This window comes from Mya arenaria, chromosome 2, assembly GCF_026914265.1.
Source record: "Mya arenaria isolate MELC-2E11 chromosome 2, ASM2691426v1".
Lineage (NCBI taxonomy): Eukaryota > Metazoa > Mollusca > Bivalvia > Myida > Myidae > Mya > Mya arenaria.
In genome coordinates, this window is record NC_069123.1 from 43,000,020 (window position 1) to 43,021,937 (window position 21,918).

Below are 21,918 nucleotides of genomic sequence, written 5' to 3' on the forward strand. Positions count from 1 at the left end.
AGCTTATACTCTCATAATAATTATGTACAATACATACAATATTCTAAAAATATTCCCCTCTTTCTCAAAAAGGGCATTTTGTAACGGTTTCCAGAATGAAGATAAAACACGGTCACTCTGTCATTTTGTGTTGGTTGTTTATCAAGATCTGCAAGAACCTATTTGCTGCAATATGGCTTGGTCCGCCGTGACGCCATCACGACTTAAATTGTGTTAAATGCCATAAGTAACATGAGATAGAAGTGACAGCAATTGGCAGTCAAATACATTGAAAGACTTGAAGAAACAGTGAGATACAAGAGATCCGGGTGCGATACCCTAGCTCTTTGCGCAGAGAACTCTAGGTTCTTTAACGTGCTCAATGTAAAGCCCCGATACGCGGGATACAACTTTCCTGGGCTGAACATGTTCTTAGTACACTATTTATCCCAGTACTACCCTTGAAATGCCGAGCGCTAAGCAAGGGAGCCCCTAGTACCATATTTTAACGTCTTCCGGGTGGACACAGCCAGGGCGGTGAATGTCTTTTTGCAACTCATTTATAACGCCCGAAATGCAGAAGTTTTCAGCACTTCAAAGAGATTCGTTTGTAACCGTGCCGTACTTGTGCGCGTAGTTTAAAGCCGTACGATTCAATTGGTCGATTGATGTAAACACTTTTGCAAACTGTACATACATATATAACGAATTTTTTATGATATGTGCCCGCCTCTTTAGTAGTAAGAGCATGTTGATGCGTCAAAATATATGCCAAATTGCTGCATGCAATAAGTTTCTTTTGATGTAGGAAGCCGATCAAAAGACTTTAGATGTTGCCGCCAACATCCAACAAGATAAATTACTCGAGCATTCGACGCAGCAAAGACTTGAAAATGAGCGTACAACATTATTATGCTTGTAAGTTAGGTAAATTCCCAATTAAAATAAGACGAGTATCAGCAATCGAAATACATCTTTTATTGACTTTTTTTCAGCCGATCTATTCTTTTCAACATATGTCCATTTATAACGAAGAACGAAATATTCGAATACGCTAGATGTTGAGATTGGCCCATTTGGGTACAGACCAAATACAGCGTGAGAAAACAGAGAACTTGCGCAAGCTACCCGGATACAATCCATGCTTTCCTTGATCGATTTTGATAATTGAATGCTCTATTTCATACCCGAATGTACTTCCTCTATACATATGATAGATCGTCCATATTATCGTACCATAAACAATATCATTTGATGGAAGCGAAGTTATTTGTCAGTATTATGTTGGTTTCCGACATGATTCAAAGAAATGACGGTCAATTCAAATCGCGTGTTGACTCCATGCTTCGCCATGACCTGCTGTTATCGGCAATTGTTTTTTTTAATTATAAGCATTCGTTTAAAACCAATCCAATTATTTCCGAACAAGCTCACTGATTCATCATTTAACTTTTTTTTTTACGGAAATTGGCGGACATTTTCGAATTAACAATATCCCACAAGCCAGGAAACATGAAACTCATTTAATCACGACATTGGTCGATTATGGATGATTATTAACGTCCATTACATTGGCATTCTAAGGAAAACATCCTCGGGCAGGCCGGGTGACAGGAAAATAAGACAATTGCTGGAAATTGTCCGGCGAGCACGCCCTTGCATGGGCAGAAAGGCAGAAAACAGGGCATTTATTGAACAAATAAGAATTGATCTGTATTGCTATGGTCTGTAGAACTGCAAGCTGCAGTTTTGTTTCATTTTTTTCATTCTATGATACAAATTAAATCTCTTTTCAGCCGAACTATTTCGCCCGAAGTAACATAAAGATTTAACGCTTTTGGAATGATTTGAAAGTAAAGGTGGCCATTATGTTCATATGTTTATCATACATTGTTATGCCCACCAGTTGCGGAAACAAATCTCTACGCGAACCACGGTGAAAACTATTCCGAAAACAGGAGGCTTGATGCCGTTAACTTTACCATAAAAACTACCTCTCATTAGTCATCGAAGTAACGTCTGGTATTGCGGAATGTTTGGGGTAGGGGCGTAAAAAATGCAACTTTTCTTAGAGTACTTAACACACAGGCTTATCGAATTCTTAATGCGAGCTCATCGCCATACTTAATACAGGCACATCTTAGTACTCAATAGAGGTTCATCGTAGTACTAAATACAAGCTCATCGTTGTACATAATACGGGATATTCGTATTAATTAATACAGTATCATCGTAGTTCTAAATACAGGCTCATCTTAATACTTAATATAAACTCATCGCAGTTCTTAATATAAGTTCATCGTAGTACTTAATACAATCTCATCATAGTACTTAATACTGACCGTTTCATGGGCAGAAAATGTAGGTTATATTCAAAGTCTGTAAAGTTGTTAAAGTGCTATTCTTTACCACTAAGTGTGCTACGTATTAGAGGCGATAGGCGGCGGTGGCCGTCAAAGTAGCTTATAATCTAATGATATATACTTACAATACTATATATTTAAAAAAAACTCCCCCCTTCCTCAAAAAGGGCACTTCGTAACGGCTTCCGCTTTAATCTACCGCTTAAGGTCTCTATGTCATTTTGCAATGAAGAGATTTATACCGCCATGAGGAGGTTTTCAGCTCTTCAAAGAGATTGGTTTGTAACTGTGCCATACTTGTGCTCGCAATTTATAGCTACGATTTAAATGGTCGATTGCTGTACTCTACATGCATATATTAGGATTAATTTGATGGTTTGAGCCAGCCTCTTTAGCAGTAAGAGCATGTTGATACGAGCACATAATATATGCCAAATTGCTGATGACTGCATGCAGTATGTTTCCTTTGATGTAGGAAGTCAATTGAAAGGCTTTAGATGTTGCACGAGCATTCGACGCAGCAAAGACTTAGAATCGTATTATCGTTAAATTTCCTTTAAAACAAAGCATGTATCAGAAATCGGGTTACATCTTTTACTGAATATAGTGACTTTTTATAATCAGCCGATGTATCCTTTTCAACATATGTCCCTTTGCCTATATAACGAAGAACGAAATATTCGCATACCCTTGCTGTTGAGATTGGCCCATTTGGTTTCAGACCAAATATATCGTGAGAAAACAGAGAATTGATAATGTGTGGGACGTAAGTTACCCGGATATAACCTAAGTTGACATTGATGGATGTTGATAGTTGTATGTTTCATTTCATAACGCGCCCTCTATACATATGAAATACTTGATATATCTGTGTACCCTAACAATATCATTTTACGGAAATTCGAGAAACTTGAGAAACTTCATTAAAAATATGGAATGTCCTTTATGCAATACAGGACACATACGCAGATCAAATAAACAACAAATGAACAATGGAAACGGCCATCTATAAAACTTACCTAAATGCTAGAAGTTAAAAAAAATAATTTAGTTTAGATTAATTTAAAACAATTTAGTAGTATTATTGAAGGAGATTCGTTTAACTTTACATGTTGAACTTTAAAAGTCAGATGTTTTTGGGAAAGCATAATTTTAATACTAATGAAAAGTTAATTTTTCAATTACTTCTGCTTGCTATAAACTTGTAACAGTATATAGGCATAATGAACTTATTAACAGTAATCACAAAACGAAAAAGGCATAGCACAATACATACCGTACAAAAGGTTTAGAATTGCGCTATAAGCATTATGTACACTATTACTTGAATAGAAAAAAAATGTTAATAGAAATGTTTCATAATTGTTTTGCGGAAGTACTAGGAAGATTTTTACCATGGTTTAGTATAAAACAGTATCATTATTGAAAGAGATTGGGTAATCATAACATGGCAGTCAAATTGTATGTCAGTATTATGTTGGTTTCCGACGTGATTCAAAGAAATGACCATCCTTATCGCGCGTTGACTCAATACTGCGCCATTACTGGCAATATTTTTTTTAATTATAAGCATTTATTTAAAAACCTTTCCAATTATTCCCTAACAAGCTGTCCGATTCACCATACAGCTTAGATTTTAACGGACATTTTCGAATAAAGAATCTCCCGCAAACCAGGAAACCTGAAACTCAGATAATTACGACATTGGTCGATTATAGAAGATTATTAAGGTCCATTACATTGACATTTTAAAGAAAACATCCTTGGGCTGGTCGTTGACAGGAAAATCAGACAATTGCTGTGGAAATTGTCCGGCGAGCACACTCGTGCCTGGGCAGACAGTCAGAAAACAGGGCATATGTTTAAACCTTAAAAATTGATCTGTATTGTTAAGGCTTGGTGAACTACCGGCTGCGGTATTTGTTTCAATTGTTTTTATACGAAAAGAAAAACAAACTCCTGATACTCTTATTCAAAATGAATACATACACATATATAACAAACATCAATTTTGACTGATAAAACCTTTTACTACTTACTAAATAATGCATTAATCGATTAATTAACACATTTGTAAACGTGTATTTAATAGCAGAAAGCGCAATTATTTTTTAAATGATTGGTGAATGCTAAAAGATTTACTGTCTACTATAGTCTCATAACGTAGAAATAACTTGTTTAATGCTTATTTCTTTCAAATCAAACTCTGTATCCTTCATAAAAATCATCGTTTTCGATCATCCTTTTTGAAATATTAAAACAATATAATTTATTGTGGTAAACCTTATCTGGGAGTAAGAGTTTAAGTTATGGAATGCGTGGTTGTTAGATTTCGATTGTATTTACTTTTTTTCTTAAATCAAACAACTTAATAGTTCAAAACCGTCTTGTGTTTTCAAAATATATTGTTTTTTTTCACATGTTAAACATTATGGGGGAGAACATGTTACATAAAGAAGCTAAGCTTCCTTAAACTATGGCAATACATATTTTACTAAGTTTCCGTTTGAATTTTAAGACGTCCTCTGTAGTTTGATTGGAAGAAACTCCTGCTTATGGTGTCATATGACCGGTACACATTAAGTGATATTTAGCCTAAACTATTTATTTACATTTTTCTTTAGATTTATCAAAGGGGTCACTCCTAAAATAACAATGCAATGCAGTAATTCATACTTGTTATCTAAGATCGTTTGAAGAAGTGACCCATTTGATTACATGTAATCTTGAGATTTTTTTTTAGGTTATATCACTCATTTTACACGTCATATGACAGTAAAGCAGGATTTCATTCCAATCAAACCACTCTGCTCTACGACTGGCTTTTTAACATACATATACAAACAAACATGCTAGGTTATAAAAGAGAAAGCGTTTCTCATATACACACTTTTGTTTTTATTTATGGTAACTACACTATGCATTTTAAAAAATAAAAACGAAAAACATACTTATCATAAATATATATATATAAATAAATAAATAATAAATAATATATATTATATATAAATATATAAATATTTTTGTTACAAATGTAGTGGTATGCTTATCAATGAGAACGTTTATCTATTAAAATGTATAATTTTATGTTTATATTTTACAAAACAGTCTAAATGGTATATTATAACAAATTCTATACCCCTATTTCTACTATAATGCAATTAGAAGGACGCGATAAAGTTACGATACTGCATCTCTAGTGCGCGGTATTGGAATTCCCCCGGTTAAAATATCCGTATTTATAAACCATGTACAACTCAATGTAAACAGTTAAGTTTGGGACAGTTGATTGTACGAAATGCATTGATAAACATATATAACACTTAATATCTGTACTCGTGTACGACTATTTAAAACACAAATATGAGGATTGTACATTTTAAACGAAACTGTGTGAATTATTTATTTTCATTCGCATTGTTGAGTGTCATGTTAACGTTGTATATTATCGGTTTAAAGCAAAGTAAACAGGCGCGGACAAACTTTAACCTTAAACAACCGAAGAAGATAAAGAGGGGAACCAACTTAGAGCACATGAATCATATTCGACATGATTTTAAAAGGGAAACTAACAAGTTAACGATCTCTACAAAAAGCCCGTACTTTGACTCGCCGCGGGGGCGTGCTCCAGGAGCCTCCAAAAGAGAGCCCGACAGATCCGGGGAGCTTGGGACAATTGACCGGAAGGGACAGTATCGAGGACCGGGACCACAAGGGGCTCTCAATAGGTATCTGGGAAAACCAGGAGTCGATGAACAAAATGTTGAATCCCGAGGGTCAGGGCCGCAGGGGCCCACTGACGGAAAGGGTCGCGGCGGGGATAAAGAGGGGCAACTTCCTGTATACATTGTTGAGGAACACCATGAAGGTAACAACTGTTTGAGTGTGTATTTTAATGAAAGCTAGACTTATGAATCAAAATAATTTAAATATATTTTCTGACGTTAAATAAAGCTTTACATACGGCATTTGAAAACAAATAAATAATAGTAATTATTATTATTATATTTTATACATATGCCTTAAAGCTAATTTTGGTGCATACGATCAAAGAAATGATTATAAGTGGCTTTGAAAAGAAATTTTAAATAGATCTGAGGCACGTTTACTTGATAATTCGAAGACAGTTGTAAATATCGCATTCGATGTATAACAAACATGATATGTGTCATATTTTGTAGCAAGTTATGAGATATGCACAGACTCCATAAAATATGGGTACACTACAGGCATTCCATCCGTGAACTTAAATCTCAGCTACAGGCTGACTACATACAGAATACGGGTACACAACGGACAGACTAAAACACATTCAGACAGACTACGCGCAGACCCCTTAAACACAGACAGACTACGTGCAGACCCGTTAAACACAGACAGACTAAGCGCAGATTCCTTAAAGACAGACAAATAAGCGCTGACTGCATTAACTAGGGATATAATACGCGCAAACTCCGTAAACTACGGACTGGCTACCTGTCTACGCATAGACTATATAAACATGGACAGACTACGTGCAAACCCCAGTACTGTAACGGACAGATTCCGAAACCTACGTGCTATTAATACTTATCCCCTGATCCAGAAATAATTATTGCGAATCAAACAAATTGTACTTCAAATGTAACGTATCTAGTCGTCAAGTAGCGAAAATGAAAAGAACAAATACAACCGCTCAACGAGCAATTTCCTGTCATTTGAGTATATATGGATTTTTGTATGATTTTGTTTTTAACCACTAAACGAGCAATTTCCTTTCAATTGAGTATATATGGATTTTTGTATGATTTGTATTGACTACAACGATAAAACTGTATAACCTAGAACAGACGGATAAGCAGAAGTGATATGTGACATGTGCATGGATATATATTTACATACCGATTGCACGCTGTATGTAATTGATAAAATGTAACTGCTGGCTTTTAATAAAGCATGAGTAATGTTCTTTGAGATAAGTCCTCTCAAATCCTGATTAATGTCCCTGTGTACAGTAGATTCAGTGGCGTAGCTACATAGAGGCATTGTTGGCCTGTTTACAGTAGATTCAGTGGCGTAGCTTCATAGAGGCATTGTTGGCCTGTGTACAGTAGATTCAGTGGCGTAGCTACATAGAGGCATTGTTGGCCTGTGTACAGTAGATTCAGTGGCGTAGCTACATAGAGGCATTGTTGGCCTGTGTAAAGTAGATTCAGTGGCGTAGCTACATAGAGGCATTGTTGGCCTTGGCCTGCACCTTTTTTGGCCTACACCTTTTTTGAAAAATGACAACATTTAAATAACCCCAAAAATGCAATAAAAACTAATAGCTACTCAAACACTTTGAACAAATCAAAAGTTTGTATTATTTTAACCAAAGTTTGGTGTTTATTAAAACTACGTGCAGGGTGTATTGCTTGATTTGATTTTATTCATTGCAAATATAATTAAGTGTGTGTAATGCACATATAAAAGTCCCCAAACTCACAAAGAACCATCAGGCCTACACGTTATTTAGGCCTAGCTACGCCCCTGGTAGATTATTAAACGTATTCGCGTAGTTTGTAGTCTGTGTTCTTATAACCTTAGAGTACAAAACGAGGTTTATGCAACTTTGTAGTGAGTTTGGGGTATTAAACACTATACAGAGTTTGAACGAAATATATTCTGTATGTTTCAGTAATATTGAATTTGTAATGGACAAACTAATGTTAGCCGGAAAATAACTGCACTGTATCTTTATATTTAAAACCAAAAACAAGTCAACTTCCTCACAAACCTATGAGATAAGAGATTGAGCTTTTTATTTCCTAAGCGAACCCATATTTTCGTGATAAAAAATATTTAATTGAACTGCTGCAAAGACAGGATCGGTATTCGTGAATGGACAAGATTAATGCATTTATTTTATTTTTGTGTACACAATTTTTTATTCGAAAGGAAAACACGAACTATGTAATATGTACAGTTAAGAACCATGATAATGAAAAACAAATGCAACATTGAAATGACAATAAAACAATGAAAGCCCCACACATTTCAAAGATGACAGTTTCCGTGAGTTGTGAAAATGTGGACACAAATTTCACACATGTGAAAACAATGCTGAAGTGTTTATGTCTTAAAACATGACTTACAGTTGTGATTGAAGTTTTCATGATTAAATATTTAAGATGTACAGCATTTTCATGCGTGATCAATACAATGTTTTATGTACTGTTCTAAATGCGCCAAGGAACGGTCAGTAAATCTAGTCAATGTATCTGACTCAAACAATATGATCGGTTATTCTTGATAATAATGCAACTCTTGTTCTGTGTGTTTATCTCTTTAATTTTAAGTACCATTACATTCAACAACTTAACTCGAGAAATGTCGATTAGAGAACCCTTCAACTTAAGAACAGTTTTTTTTTCCATATTTACAAAGATGTTTAAAGCAGAACGCATGGAAAGTAACTATTTGTTTTAAAACCACAGTATTTTGCTTCAGGAAAGAAATGTCTTATTTGAAATTAAGAACTACGGGTTAAAATGCATTAAAACGTTCGTGGTGTAATTGAAGGTCTTGACCAGTCTTTTACCGAGTTTGAGAACGGTAGGACCAAGCATACTGTAGTTAACAATCGGACAAGGTGTTACGGTCAAAGTCACCACGACCGTGACCTTTGACCTTCTGACCTTAACATCAATAGAGGTCATCTGATCTCATGACAAACATTCCTATTAAGTTTCATGACCATAGGCCTGAACGTACTCTAGTTATCAATCGGACAAGGTTGGGTGTACTGACAGACCGACGGACAGACGGGTCGACATATGCAAAGCAATATACCCCCTCTTATTTGAAAGAGGGGGTGGGTGGCATAAAAAAGAAACTGCCATGGGGTCACCAGGTATCACCATTTTGTATTATGACCAAACTCTGGTTGAAAGTCTGGTTGAAATGCCAAAGATTACTTTACAGTCGAAGAAATGATTGTCAGTTGGCACATTTCTATTTCAGTGTGTGTATACCACGTGCTGATAAATTGCGTCATAACCGTCGGAAGGCAATATTTTGCTTCGCTTGAAGACTTTAAACAAAAATAACTTTTAATTTTCTTTACCATTTTAAATAAAACATAGCGCAGTCTATGCCGCTTACGGATCCCCGCCTTCGGTCTTTTACCAAAGTTTTTTTGAGAGTTTAGTTTCTTATAACACTTCGACAAACCTTTTCACACTACGGCCGTCTGACAGTGACGGAGCACTGTCAAAACATTGTTTTGGAAACAGGTTTGTCGAAGTGTTTGATGAAACTAATCACCTTATCAAACTCCGGTTATAAAACAAAGGTGCGGCTCTTTAAGCGGCATAGTCTGCCCTTTGTTTCATTTAAAATGGTGTAGTAAAATAAAAGTTGTCTTTGATTTAAGTCTTTATTTTCTGCAAAATGTTGCCTTCCGATGTAACATATATGACGTAATTTATCACGTGGTATACACACACTGTATTTTAGGCCTAAATTATATTGGAAAAAGGTCTATGACCCTTGCATGAAGCGTATAGTTGGAAATCGAAGCGCAAAGATCACTGCTGATCGTTCGAGCATATAACATAGATCATAGTTAATAGTATAGCATGGCGGATCCGTGGTATAGTGGTACTAGTGGGACTTGACTGTCAATCCAAGAGTCGCAGGTTTGATTCCCCGCCGCACCACTACACATAATTATATTAACTGTCATAACGTGATAAATTGCGTCATAAATGCAACGTCGGAAGACAACATTTTGGTTAATACGAAGATTTAAAACAAAGATGTTTTTACAGTGCTCCATCAGGCAGCGCTTTTGCGAAAAGGTTTGTTTTAAGAAACTAAGCTCTCAATAAAACTCTGGTAAACGACCGAAAGAGGGGTTCTGTAAGCGACGTAGATTGCGCTATGCTTTATTAAAAACGGTCAAGAAATAGTAAAGATTATATCTTTGTTTAAGTCTTCATTCGAAGCAATACATTGCCTTCAGACGTAGCATTTATGACGCAATTTATCACGTTGTATACACACACTGACCTGTATAGCATTTGGTTGTTTTTCGATGACGCTATCCGTAAACGTCTTTATTTAAACTGATCGGGAATAGTCAGCAAACAGTTTCGGCTGACGTCTTCAGATTGCTTAATAAATTTATGATAAATACAATACAAAAGCGGTGCTTTATATTTATCGCAAAGCACAAAGATCTTAAGTTTTAATATAACAACTACCAACTTTGTCAACTGCTATTCCGTTTATATGCATCTTCTTAAACAGATGTTGTCGATTAGAAATTATAATAACAAATGTGCATCTTTTTAAAAACACAACTACAAATTATTAATAGCAACTTATTTTCTATTTAACTAATAGCGACTACTGCATGTACTGGCGCGTGTTCGTTGTTTCTTTTGTTCCAAGTTCTATAACCTGAACGTACCTATCAGCTATGTAAGAATTGTAATATAGTCATTAGCAATGAGTGGAAGTTAGCGACTTTAAATGACTCTAAACACTGTTGCAATAAAACCGGAAAACCTAAAAGTCTGATATTTTTTTCTAATTTTCCTGCGTTAACGCGGATGGTTCAATCATTAGAGAAGCCAACGAAATCCACATCTCAATTATCCACAAATGCATGGTGGCGTCTCAAACATAAGTTTGACAGAGAGTACTCCTCTACCCTCCTTGATCAAGGGGTCTGTTGAAGTGTTGTCTCTTAATTCTAAAAAAGATAATCTTACGCAAAGTCTTCGTTCATTTCATGTGACCCCACTGGAGTATTTTTTGACGCGTTTATATTCGATTGTGTTTTTTTTTTTATTTTATTAAAAGCCAATAGTTTGTATTAGAAAAAAACATAAATCATATTGATTTAACTGTTGTACTTGACTTGTGATTAATATATTTGTATTTAATACTAAAATGACAATTAGCTTAAGTACTGACTAAGGGCAAATTTGCCCCTGACGGTTAATCTCGTCATGTCAACGGTGAAAAGAATAACATTCTGAAATAAAAAGAATATTTCTATCTTAGAGGCGATGTAACAGATTGTCAAAGAACTTTCGTTGTCACAGCTGGTCAAGGCTTAAACATAACACGTAAAAAGATCGAAATGTGTTCTGACAACTTGAAAAGAAAATTGGCAAAAATTTAACTAAGCACAGTTGGAGGTTTCCTATACGTTAGAGCACAATTTCACTCCAGAAACATGAAAGACGGAGGGTGCAATTTCAGCAGAGGGCAATTTCAGCAGTATGACAATTGGAAAGGGCAATTTTAGCAGTATTGCAGTCAGAGAGGGCAATTTTGGCAGTATGACAGTCAGAGAGGGCAATTTCAGCAGTATGACAGTCAGAGAGGGCAATTTCAGCAGTATGACAGTCAGAGAGGGCAGTTTCAGCAGTATTGCAGTCAGAGAGGGCAATTTCAGCAGTATTGCAGTCAGAGAGGGCAATTTCAGCAGTATTGCAGTCAGAGAGGGCAATTTCAGCAGTATTGCAGTCAGAGAGGGCAATTTCAGCAGTATTGCAGTCAGATAGGGCAATTTCAGCAGTATGACAATCAGAGAGGGCAATTTCAGCAGTATGACAGTCAGAGAGGGCAATATCAGCAGTATGACAGTCAGAGAGGGCAATATCAGCAGTATTGCAGTCAGGGAGGGCAATTTCAGCAGTATGACAGTCAGAGAGGGCAATTTCAGCTGTATTGCAGTCAGAGAGGGCAATTTCAGCAGTATGACAGTCAGAGAGGGCAATTTCAGCAGTATGACAGTCGGAGATGGAAATTTCAGTAGTATGACAGTCAGAGAGGGCAATTTCAGCAGTATGCCAGTCAGAGAGGGCAATTTTAGCAGTATGACAGTCAGAGAGGGCAATTTCAGCAGTATGACAGTCAGAGAGGGCAATTTCAGCAGTATGACAGTCGGAGATGGAAACTCCAGTAGTATGACAGTCAGAGAGGGAAATTTCAGTAGTATGACAGTCAGAGAGGGCAATTTTAGCAGTATGCCAGTCAGAGAGGGCAATTTCAGCAGTATGCCAGTCAGAGAGGGCAATTTCAGCAGTATTGCAGTCAGAGAGGGCAATTTTAGCAGTATTGCTGTCAGAGAGGGCAATTTTAGTAGTATGACAGTCAGAGAGGGCAATTTTAGCAGTATGACAGTCAGAGAGGGCAATTTCAGCAGTATGACAGTCAGAGAGGGCAATTTTAGCAGTATGACAGTCAGAGAGGGCAATTTCAGCAGTATGACAGATGGAGAAGGCAAATTTAGCAGTATTGCTGTCAGAGAGGGCAATTTTAGCAGTATGACAGTCAGAGAGGGCAATTTTAGCAGTATGACAGCCAGAGAGGGCAATTTCAGCAGTATGACAGATGGAGAAGGCAATTTAGCAGTATTACAGTCAGAGAGGGCAAATTTAACAGTATGACAGTCAGAGAGGGCAATTTCAGCAGTATGACAGATGGAGAGGGCAATGTAAGCAGTATGACAGTTGGACAGGGCATTTTTAGCAGTATGACCGATGGAGAGGGCAATTTAAGCAGTATGACAATTGGAAAGGGCAATTTTAGCAGTATTGCAGTCAGAGAGGGCAATTTCAGCAGTATTGCAGTCCGAGAGGGCAATTTCAGCAAATCAACAGTCAGAGACGGCAATTTCAGAAGTATGACAGTCAAAGAAGGCAATTTCAGAAGTATGGCAGTTAGAGAGGACAATTGCAGCAAATCGACAGTCAGAGAGGGCTGTTTCAGCAGTATTACAGTAAGAGAGATACATTTTAGTAGTATGACAGTTAGACAGGGCAAATGCAGCAAAACGACAGTCAGTGAGGGCAATTCAGTATCATGGCATTCAGAGATGTTGAAACAACAGGATACCAGTCAAAGAAGACAGAATGACAATCAGAGAGACAAGTTTAGCAGTATGACAGTCAGAGAGGGCTGGTACAGCAGTATGACAGTCAGAGAGAGCAATTTCAGCAGTATGACAGTCAGAGGGGGCAATTTCAGCAGAATGACAGCCAGAGAGGGCTATGTCAGCAGTATGACATTTTGAGAGGGCAATTTTAGCAGTATTGCAATCAGAGAGGGCAATTTCAGCAGTATGGCAGAGAGGGCAACTTCAGCAGTATGACAGTCAGAAAGGGCAATTTCCGCAGTATGACAGTCAGAGAGGGCAATTTCCGCAGTATGACAGTCAGAGGAGTCATTATCAGCAGTATGACAGTCAGAGAGGGCAATTTTAGCAGTATGGCAGTCAGAGAGAGAGAGCAATTTCAGCAGTATGACAGTCAGAGAGGACTATTTCAGCAGTATTGCAGTCAGAGAGGGCTGTTTTAGCAGTATGACAGCCAGAGAGGTCAATATCAGCAGTATGACAGCCAGAGGGGGCAATTTCAGCAGTATTGCAGTCAGAGAGGGCAATTTCAGCAGTATGACAGTCAGAGAGGGCAGTTGCAGTAGTATAACAGTTAGAGAGGGCTATTTTAGCAGTATGACAGCCGGAGAGGGCAATTTCAGCAGTATGACAGCCGGAGAGGGCAATTTCAGCAGTATGACAGTCAGAGAGGGCAATTTCAGCAGTATGACAGTCAGAGAAGTCAATGGTCAGTTTGAACGAATAAATGAGTGATTCTATGTTCTCAGAATTTGAGAACATTGTTAATACTAATTTGTTAAAGATTTAACCTGGCAATGGTTTCTTTATCTGATATTTAAAATTTATTGTTCTTGTATTTAGCGATGAAAGAGGACTCGTATAGTAAATGTGAAAAAATCTGTTATATGTTTGTAATATCGCCAGTACATAAACTGTTTGATGTTGTTGATGTTGTTATTGTTGTTGTTATAGTTATTGATGGTGCTGGTGTTTCATTAATCATAGTATATTATCAAATAAAGTAAACAAATTTTATTGTTTCTTGTTTCAAATTAACAATTGCAATGTGTTGTTTTTTAGTGTTGCCGTACTGGTTCTCAGCAGCAACACGAGGCCTCGTTCCAAAGAGCGGAAACACTCTGGTAACTTTATGCGCCTCATTTCACTTAACAGAAACCAATAACTTTTATATATTAAAATATAATATTATTACATTATTATATATTTATTATATAGCTACATAGACTAAAACAATAGAGTCGACAGCAACACATTCGGTCAGAAGAATCAGTCAAATTGAATCATTTATATTTGAAAATCAATTCATTTCAATACAGTGAAGTAGTTATTGAGTCAAATAAACTCTCATGTTTGTGTCTGTTGTCTGATGTCATTTGAAAGAAAAGCCCCTGTACAATATCGATGATTTTTATTCAAAATGACCACTTACCTTTTAAAGGTTCACGTTGACGGACACAGCGACATGGCGCCGCCTGTGAACGTTCCGGGATATCCATTCTTCAAATGGCCAGCCCACAGACAAATAAAATATCTCATGCAATCAAACGACGTCTTTATACAGGTAAATCATTATCATAATGCTATGTTACCTCATGCATGTAAGCGACATCTTAATACTGGTAGAACATTATCATGTTATCATAGTATACCATGCAATACAGTGACGTCATTCAACATGTAGAACATTTTCATGTTGCAATGGTACCACATAAAGTCAAGCGCTTTCTTACTACAGGTATAATTTTCTCATGTTATTATAGTACCACATAGAGTCTAGAGACTTATTTATACTGGTATAATATTCTCAGGTTGCAATGGTACCACAAAGAGTATAAGGACTTCTTTATACTGGTAGACCATTCTCATGTTGCAATGGTACCTCACACAGTCTAGAGACTTCTTTATACCGCTAGAACATTCTCATGTTGCAAAGGTAACTTATACCGTCTAGAGACTTTTTCAAACCGGTAGAACATTCTCATGTTGCAATGGTACCACATACAGTCTAGAGATTTCATTAAACCGGTAGAACATTCTCATGTTGCAATGGTACCACATACAGTCGAACGCCTTCTTAATACAGTTAGAACATTATCATGTTGCAATGGTACCTCATACAGTGTAAGGCCTTCTTTATACTGGTAGAACATTCTCATGTTGCAATGGTACCACATACAGTATAGCGACGTCTTTATACCGGTAGAACATTCTCATGTTGGAATGGTACCACATAGAGTCTAGAGACTTCTGTATATTGGTAGAACATTTTCATGTTGCAATGGTACCTCACATATCTAGAGACTTCTGTATACAGGTAGATCATTCTCATGTTGTTATGTTACCACATACAGACTAGAGACTTCTGTATACTGGTAGAACATTCTCATGTTGTAATGGTACCACATACAGTCTAGAGACTTCTGTATACTGGTAGAACATTTTCATGTTGCAAATATTCCCTTGTTGCAATGGTACCACATACACTCTAGAGACATCTTTATACCGGTAGAACAGTGTCATGGTGTAATGGTAGCACATATAGACTAGTGACTTCTTTATACCAGTAGAACAGTCTCATGTTGTAATGGTACCACATACAGACAAGTGATTTCTTTATACCGGTTGAACATTCTCATGTTGCAATGGTACCTCAAACAGTCTAGAGACTTCTTTATGCCGCTAGAACATTCTCATGTTGCAATGGTACCTCAAACAGTCTAGAGACTTCTTTATGCCGCTAGAACATTCTCATGTTGCAATGGTACCTCATACAGTCTAGATACTTTTTTTTTATACTGGTAGAACATTCTCATGTTGCAATGGTACCTCATACAGTCTAGATACTTCTTTATACTGGTAGAATATTCTCATGTTGCAATGGTACCTCATACAGTCTAGATACTTCTTTATACTGGTAGAATATTCTCATGTTGCAATGGTACCACATACAGACTAGCGATTTCTTTATACCGGTAGAACCGTCTCATGTTGTAATGGTACCACATATAGACTAGCGACTTCTTTATACCGGTAGAACAGTCTCATGTTGTAATGGTACCACATACAGACAAGTGATTTCTTTATACCGATAGAACATTCTCATGTTGCAATGGTACCTCATACAGTCTAGATACTTTTTTATACTGGTAGAACATTCTCATGTTGCAATGGTACCTCATACAGTCTAGATACTTCTTTATACTGGTAGAACATTCTCATGTTGCAATGGTACCTCATACAGTCTAGAGACGTCCGCTTTATACCGCCAGAACATTCTCATGTTGCAATGGTACCTCATACAGACTAGTTATTTCGTTATACCGTTAGATCATTTTTATGTTCCAATGGTACCTCATACAGTCTAGAGACTTCTGTATACTGGTAGAACATTCTCATGTTGTAATGGTACCTTATACAGACTAGCGACATCTTTATACTTGTAGAACATTCTCATGTTGCAATGGTACCTTATACAGACTAGCGACATCTTTATACTTGTAGAACCTTCTCATGTTGCAATGGTTCCTCATACAGACTAGCGACATCTTTATACTTGTAGAACATTCTCATATTGTAATTGTACCTTTACAGACTAGCGACATCTTTATACTTGTAGAACATTCTCATGTTGCAATGGTACCTCATACAGACTAGCGACATCTTTTTACTGGTAGGACATTCTCATGTTGCAATGGTACCTCATACAGACTAGCGACATCTTTATACTTGTAGGACATTTTCATGTTGCAATGGTACCTCATACAGACTAGCGACATCTTTATACTGGTAGAAAATTCTCATGTTGCAATGGTACCTCATACAGACTAACGACTTCTTTATACTTGTAGAACATTCTCATGTTGCAATGGTACCTCATACAGACTAGCGACATCTTTATACTTGTAGGACATTCTCATGTTGCAATGGTACCTCATACAGACTAGCGACATCTTTATACTTGTAGAACATTCTCATGTTGCAATGGTACCTCATACAGACTAGCGACATCTTTATACTTGTAGGACATTCTCATGTTGCAATGGTACCTCATACAGACTAGAGACATCTTTATACAGGTAGAAAATTCTCATGTTGCAATGGTACCTCATACAGACTAGCGACTTCTTTATACTGGTAGATAATTCTCATGTTGCAATGGTACCTCATACAGACAAGCGACATCTTAATACTTGTAGAACAGTCTCATGTTGTAATAGTGACTTCTTTATAGTGGTGGAAAATTATTATGTTGTTATGGTACCTCATACAGTCGAGCGACTTGTCTTTACTGATAACAATTGGCATGTTGTTTTGGTGGCTCAATATAATCTATTTACTTCTTTAAGCAGGTAGACCATTTTCATGTTGTTATTGTACCTTATACAGCAACTTCTCCATCTAAATGCTGGGGAAACATTATCATATTGAGTATGGTATAACCTGAAGTTGAATGACGTTTTTAAGTGTGTATTGGTTTATACTAAAATGACATAGGCATGTTGTTATGATACCTTGTCCAGTCGAACGGCACCTTCATACTGGTAAAACATTATCTGCATGGTACGACTTGACATCGAATACCCATGTTTTTGCTTTATTGGTTTATACCTGCAGAATACTCGCCTGTGACGTGAGTCGTCTTTTCGTTTTTCGTTAGAAGTAGCTTTCACTTTACTTTTCTTTCTTCCAGGCGTCTGCAATGGCAAACTTTATCAATAGACTGATATGGGTGTGGCCCGATTGGGATCTTACCAATCACGATGCAGATTACACCATGGGCACTCTTAGTCTCGGTACAGTGAACATAAAGAAGGTCAACGCGCGCCGAAACTCAAAATCACGTGACCGAGTGGCGTCACAATTTAGCCCGTTTTGTATGTGCATGAATAACGGAACTGACGTCGAGTGTTGGTCTTTGTTTGACGTTGAGAGAGGTAATATGAGTCGGGAACGGGGTGAATACAAACTTAGGTCAGATTTGTGCGTCATTAAGAAGTTACTTATTTTTGAAGAATTGCACGAGTCTAAAGCAGTGGCATTTTTTAAAAATCCAAAGTGGTCAGGAAGAAATGAAAGTATAGTGCTTGACATTGATGAAGATTTTTATGGCTGCACATACGCAGTAGAACCACTTTTAAACACAAATTTTAGCCTGGAAAGATTGAGACGATTAAATGGCATCATAGTAGATTTTTTGTGTCCATTAAATGCCAGTCATGAAAAAGCATCAGACATATTTCTAGTTGATCTCGTTTCATCTGTACGGAACAATAGAGCTTGTACAATAAATCAAGAATTGAAAAACTCATCAGCATGCAAAGAAATACTGGATTTGAAAATAATTGATCACTTTAGTAACAAACTTCGTTTGCTGATTCTTTCAAAGTCTATAACAACTTGTCAATCCAAAGGAACAGGAGTGAATCAGTTCATAAAAGACCTGGTGATATTTTTAGCAAAAATGCGAATAAAACAATTACGGGCATTACAATCGGTGGGATTTTGTGCCTCAACGTCACCAAGAACGCTGAACAAAGACAACAGAGTGTTTGTGGTCTGCAGCGGCGCTAACACGCCGGAAGAAAGCATGGTCCTCGTGCACAGACCTACTGAAAAAGAAATAACCCGTAGGACAATATTTTTGAGGTCAATTTTAAGGAATATCATGAAGAAAAGTCCTGGCTTTGTGACCATAGCGCGGTCAGTACGGGATGGGTACACGCCTCGAGAGAATTTTGAGCGAATTGAACGGGACGTTCTCACGGCGCTTAACACGACGTCTAGCCGAAGGTTGAATATTTACTACGACAAGGAGCTGCTAGGCGGGAAGCCTGGGTGGCCGGCCAGACACAAGGTCTGAGACGGATACTGATGCTTGCTCGGAGCGAACGAACCAATCAATGGCGCGAAATTAGGGCTATAATTCCAAAGCCACCCTATAGGGACTAGAATACGGCAGCTACACATCTAGCAAAATCTGTAACTGGCCAGTCACTTTTTCTCATAGAAATTGAGCTTTGGTTAAAAAAAAAACGCTTAAAAAACGTGTCCTTCTTAAACAATATATTGTACAGTTTAACTTTCACGGCAGTTACAAAGACCAAGCCTTGGCGCACTAAATCGTGTACAAGTAGTTTAACAGAAACAGCAAAATTTTATTTATCATATTTTTTCAAATTGTTTGCATATTTTTGTTTTAAATGTCCGTTTGATCGAAATAATGAATATAAGTGTATTTAAATATCATCCCCTTAATAATGTCAATCAAAGAGTTGTATTTATTTCCTTATACAAAGTAAGACTGGAATGTTTTCACAATGTGTACAACGCAGTTTGGTCGTATTTTTTTTTTAAATTAAATATCTTTTCAAAATTCCTAAAATAAGAATCCGGGATTATACACCTGATATGAGGTGAACGCCATTGTCGCAAATAATACCCTATATCACCTGATAGCCTTTTAATGAAAGCCATTTTTTTTAAATCTCCACTTGTTTTGAAAGCGATCTGAAAGTTGGCGTATAGTAAGGCATCATCCATAGACGATGTGTTATACGAATATTTTAAGGTATCTGTACCACATATCATTGGATTCTTTTTTTTCACGTTCCTGGTCGTCTGGTTGTTTTTTCAAAGTCATAGGCAAGGAAGGCAATTTGTTTGATCAAAATACTAGGAGGATCACCCTTACAAGCTGTTTTGCCAAAATTTTCACGGTCATATTTTAATAGTAAAACTAATCGTGTCATGGACTGAAGAAAACTATATATTATCAGATTCTTTGTTTGGATTCAGAAATAGATATAGATATAGCACAGTGAACCATATTTTTATTTTGTACCTTGTTAAAAAGTTAAAAAAAAGATCGAAAGCAATAAGAAGTTGCTTTATTAATTACAATAAAAACAAACACTTGCGACTGTATTAATAGAAGCAGACTTTGGTACAAACTCATTAAATTAGGAATCGACGGTCAATTTTTGTCCCTTGATATATGTATTGTGAGTTGAAACTTTGTATACACTTTGTGTAAAGCACAAGGGAACATTATCAGAATGTTTTTTCAAAACCATCCTTGATCTGTTTTAGGGGGAGATAATTTTACCGATATTTATTTCTCTTTTCCTGAATGGTAAGGAGATGCAATTGCAAAAGGATAATGATGCTGGTATAATATTTGATCAAATTTCAAATTATTTATTGCTATTTTCAGACGAGTCTGTCCTTTTTTTCAGATACAAGGGCTGGCATGCAAGCCTCCCTAAATTATTTATATACGTATTGCTGTAAATAGAATTTCACGTTAAACATTGATAAAACTAAGGTGTTCGGAAAAGGTGGACGGTTGAGAAGTATTGATGAATGGTTTAATGACACCCAGGTAGAAAGTGGTAGTTTTTTCCATTAGCTAGGAGTTGTATTTACCAATTGATAATCTTTAATATAGGCAACAAAAATACCCTTGCAGGGAAAGGGTTGAGATCTCTTCGCTCGATGATGGCTTTGATTCGAAATATTTTAGTTCTAATAATTACAATGTTTACTCGTTTTGACGCCTACGTGTTAACTGTTAAATTTTCTGTTTCTGAAGGTTGGATTTTTTTTTAATTCGGAGGCTTGAGATGGAGTTCATAAGAAGCTTTTAAAATGGGGGTTGAATGTAAAACCATCTGCCAATTCTTTGTCTTATTTCGGTGAATTGGGCAGAGTGCCCCCTTTATACTGAAAGTTACATTAGAATGGTTACATTTTTCTTAAAACTTAATTCCGTTATGCAGGATACTTGTATATAAATGCTGTATTACGGAAACAATTGAACATTGCTAAGAAGAAATATTTTATCACGAACTGGGTATCAATAATTCGTGACATTTTCCATTCATATGGTCTTAAGAAACCAGTTTTGAACAATCGCCATACCTCCGCCTTCTAGAAAATATAAAAAATATATAAAAATGGTTTAGCGCCTATCTTCACATAAACGCAATATTGAAACTGGTAGGCACAATAAAACTCCGCGAAACGAGAAGAAATGCACATTATGTAATCTGAATTATATTGAGGATGATGTTCATTTGTTTTCAAATGACCAATATACAAGTAAATATGTCACGAGATATTATTTTACAGTCCCACGAGTTTGATGAAATATATCATATTGATGCAAAGTAGTAATCAAATTGATCAAATACTCTTTAGAATAATAGCTTTGTATTGCGAAAAGTCCTTCAAATCAGAGACATAATAAAATAATATTATTTCGTTTGCGTGCTTTGGTCCATAAAGCAATTATATATAGTTAGTGTGTTGTAGCCCGTGTCTCCAATTATATCATTAACTGTTATACTAGTATCAGTCTCATGACGTCATCAGATGCATTCATGTAATACGTAATTACAATTGTAAATGATTATCGATTAAATCCATATTTCTTAACTGTGATTTACAAAAAGTCCGTGTTTATTACAAACTTTTGACGTATTACGATAATTTCATTATCATTATATATATATCTTTTCACATATCACATGTCATATTTTGTTTGTATATTTGTTTGTTAAAATGCTTAAGCCCAAAATAAATATTCAGTTCTGTTCTATGTTCTGTTCTGTTCTATATAAACTTATTAAGTGGATCGGAATAGGCGTCCAACAATAGTTCGGGCTTTGGATACGA

General features: G+C 36.5%; 1 protein-coding gene across 1 annotated transcript; it reads left to right on the forward strand.

The window, feature by feature from the left end:
• Positions 1-5,612: 5,612 nt before the first annotated feature.
• Positions 5,613-20,046, forward strand: LOC128217624 (uncharacterized). Its single transcript, XM_052924893.1, has 4 exons — positions 5,613-6,210; positions 14,302-14,363; positions 14,681-14,803; positions 17,933-20,046. The coding sequence occupies exons 1-4, from the start codon at positions 5,706-5,708 to the stop codon at positions 19,100-19,102; spliced, it is 1,860 nt and encodes a 619-aa protein (XP_052780853.1). The 5' UTR covers positions 5,613-5,705; the 3' UTR covers positions 19,103-20,046.
• Positions 20,047-21,918: the final 1,872 nt, after the last annotated feature.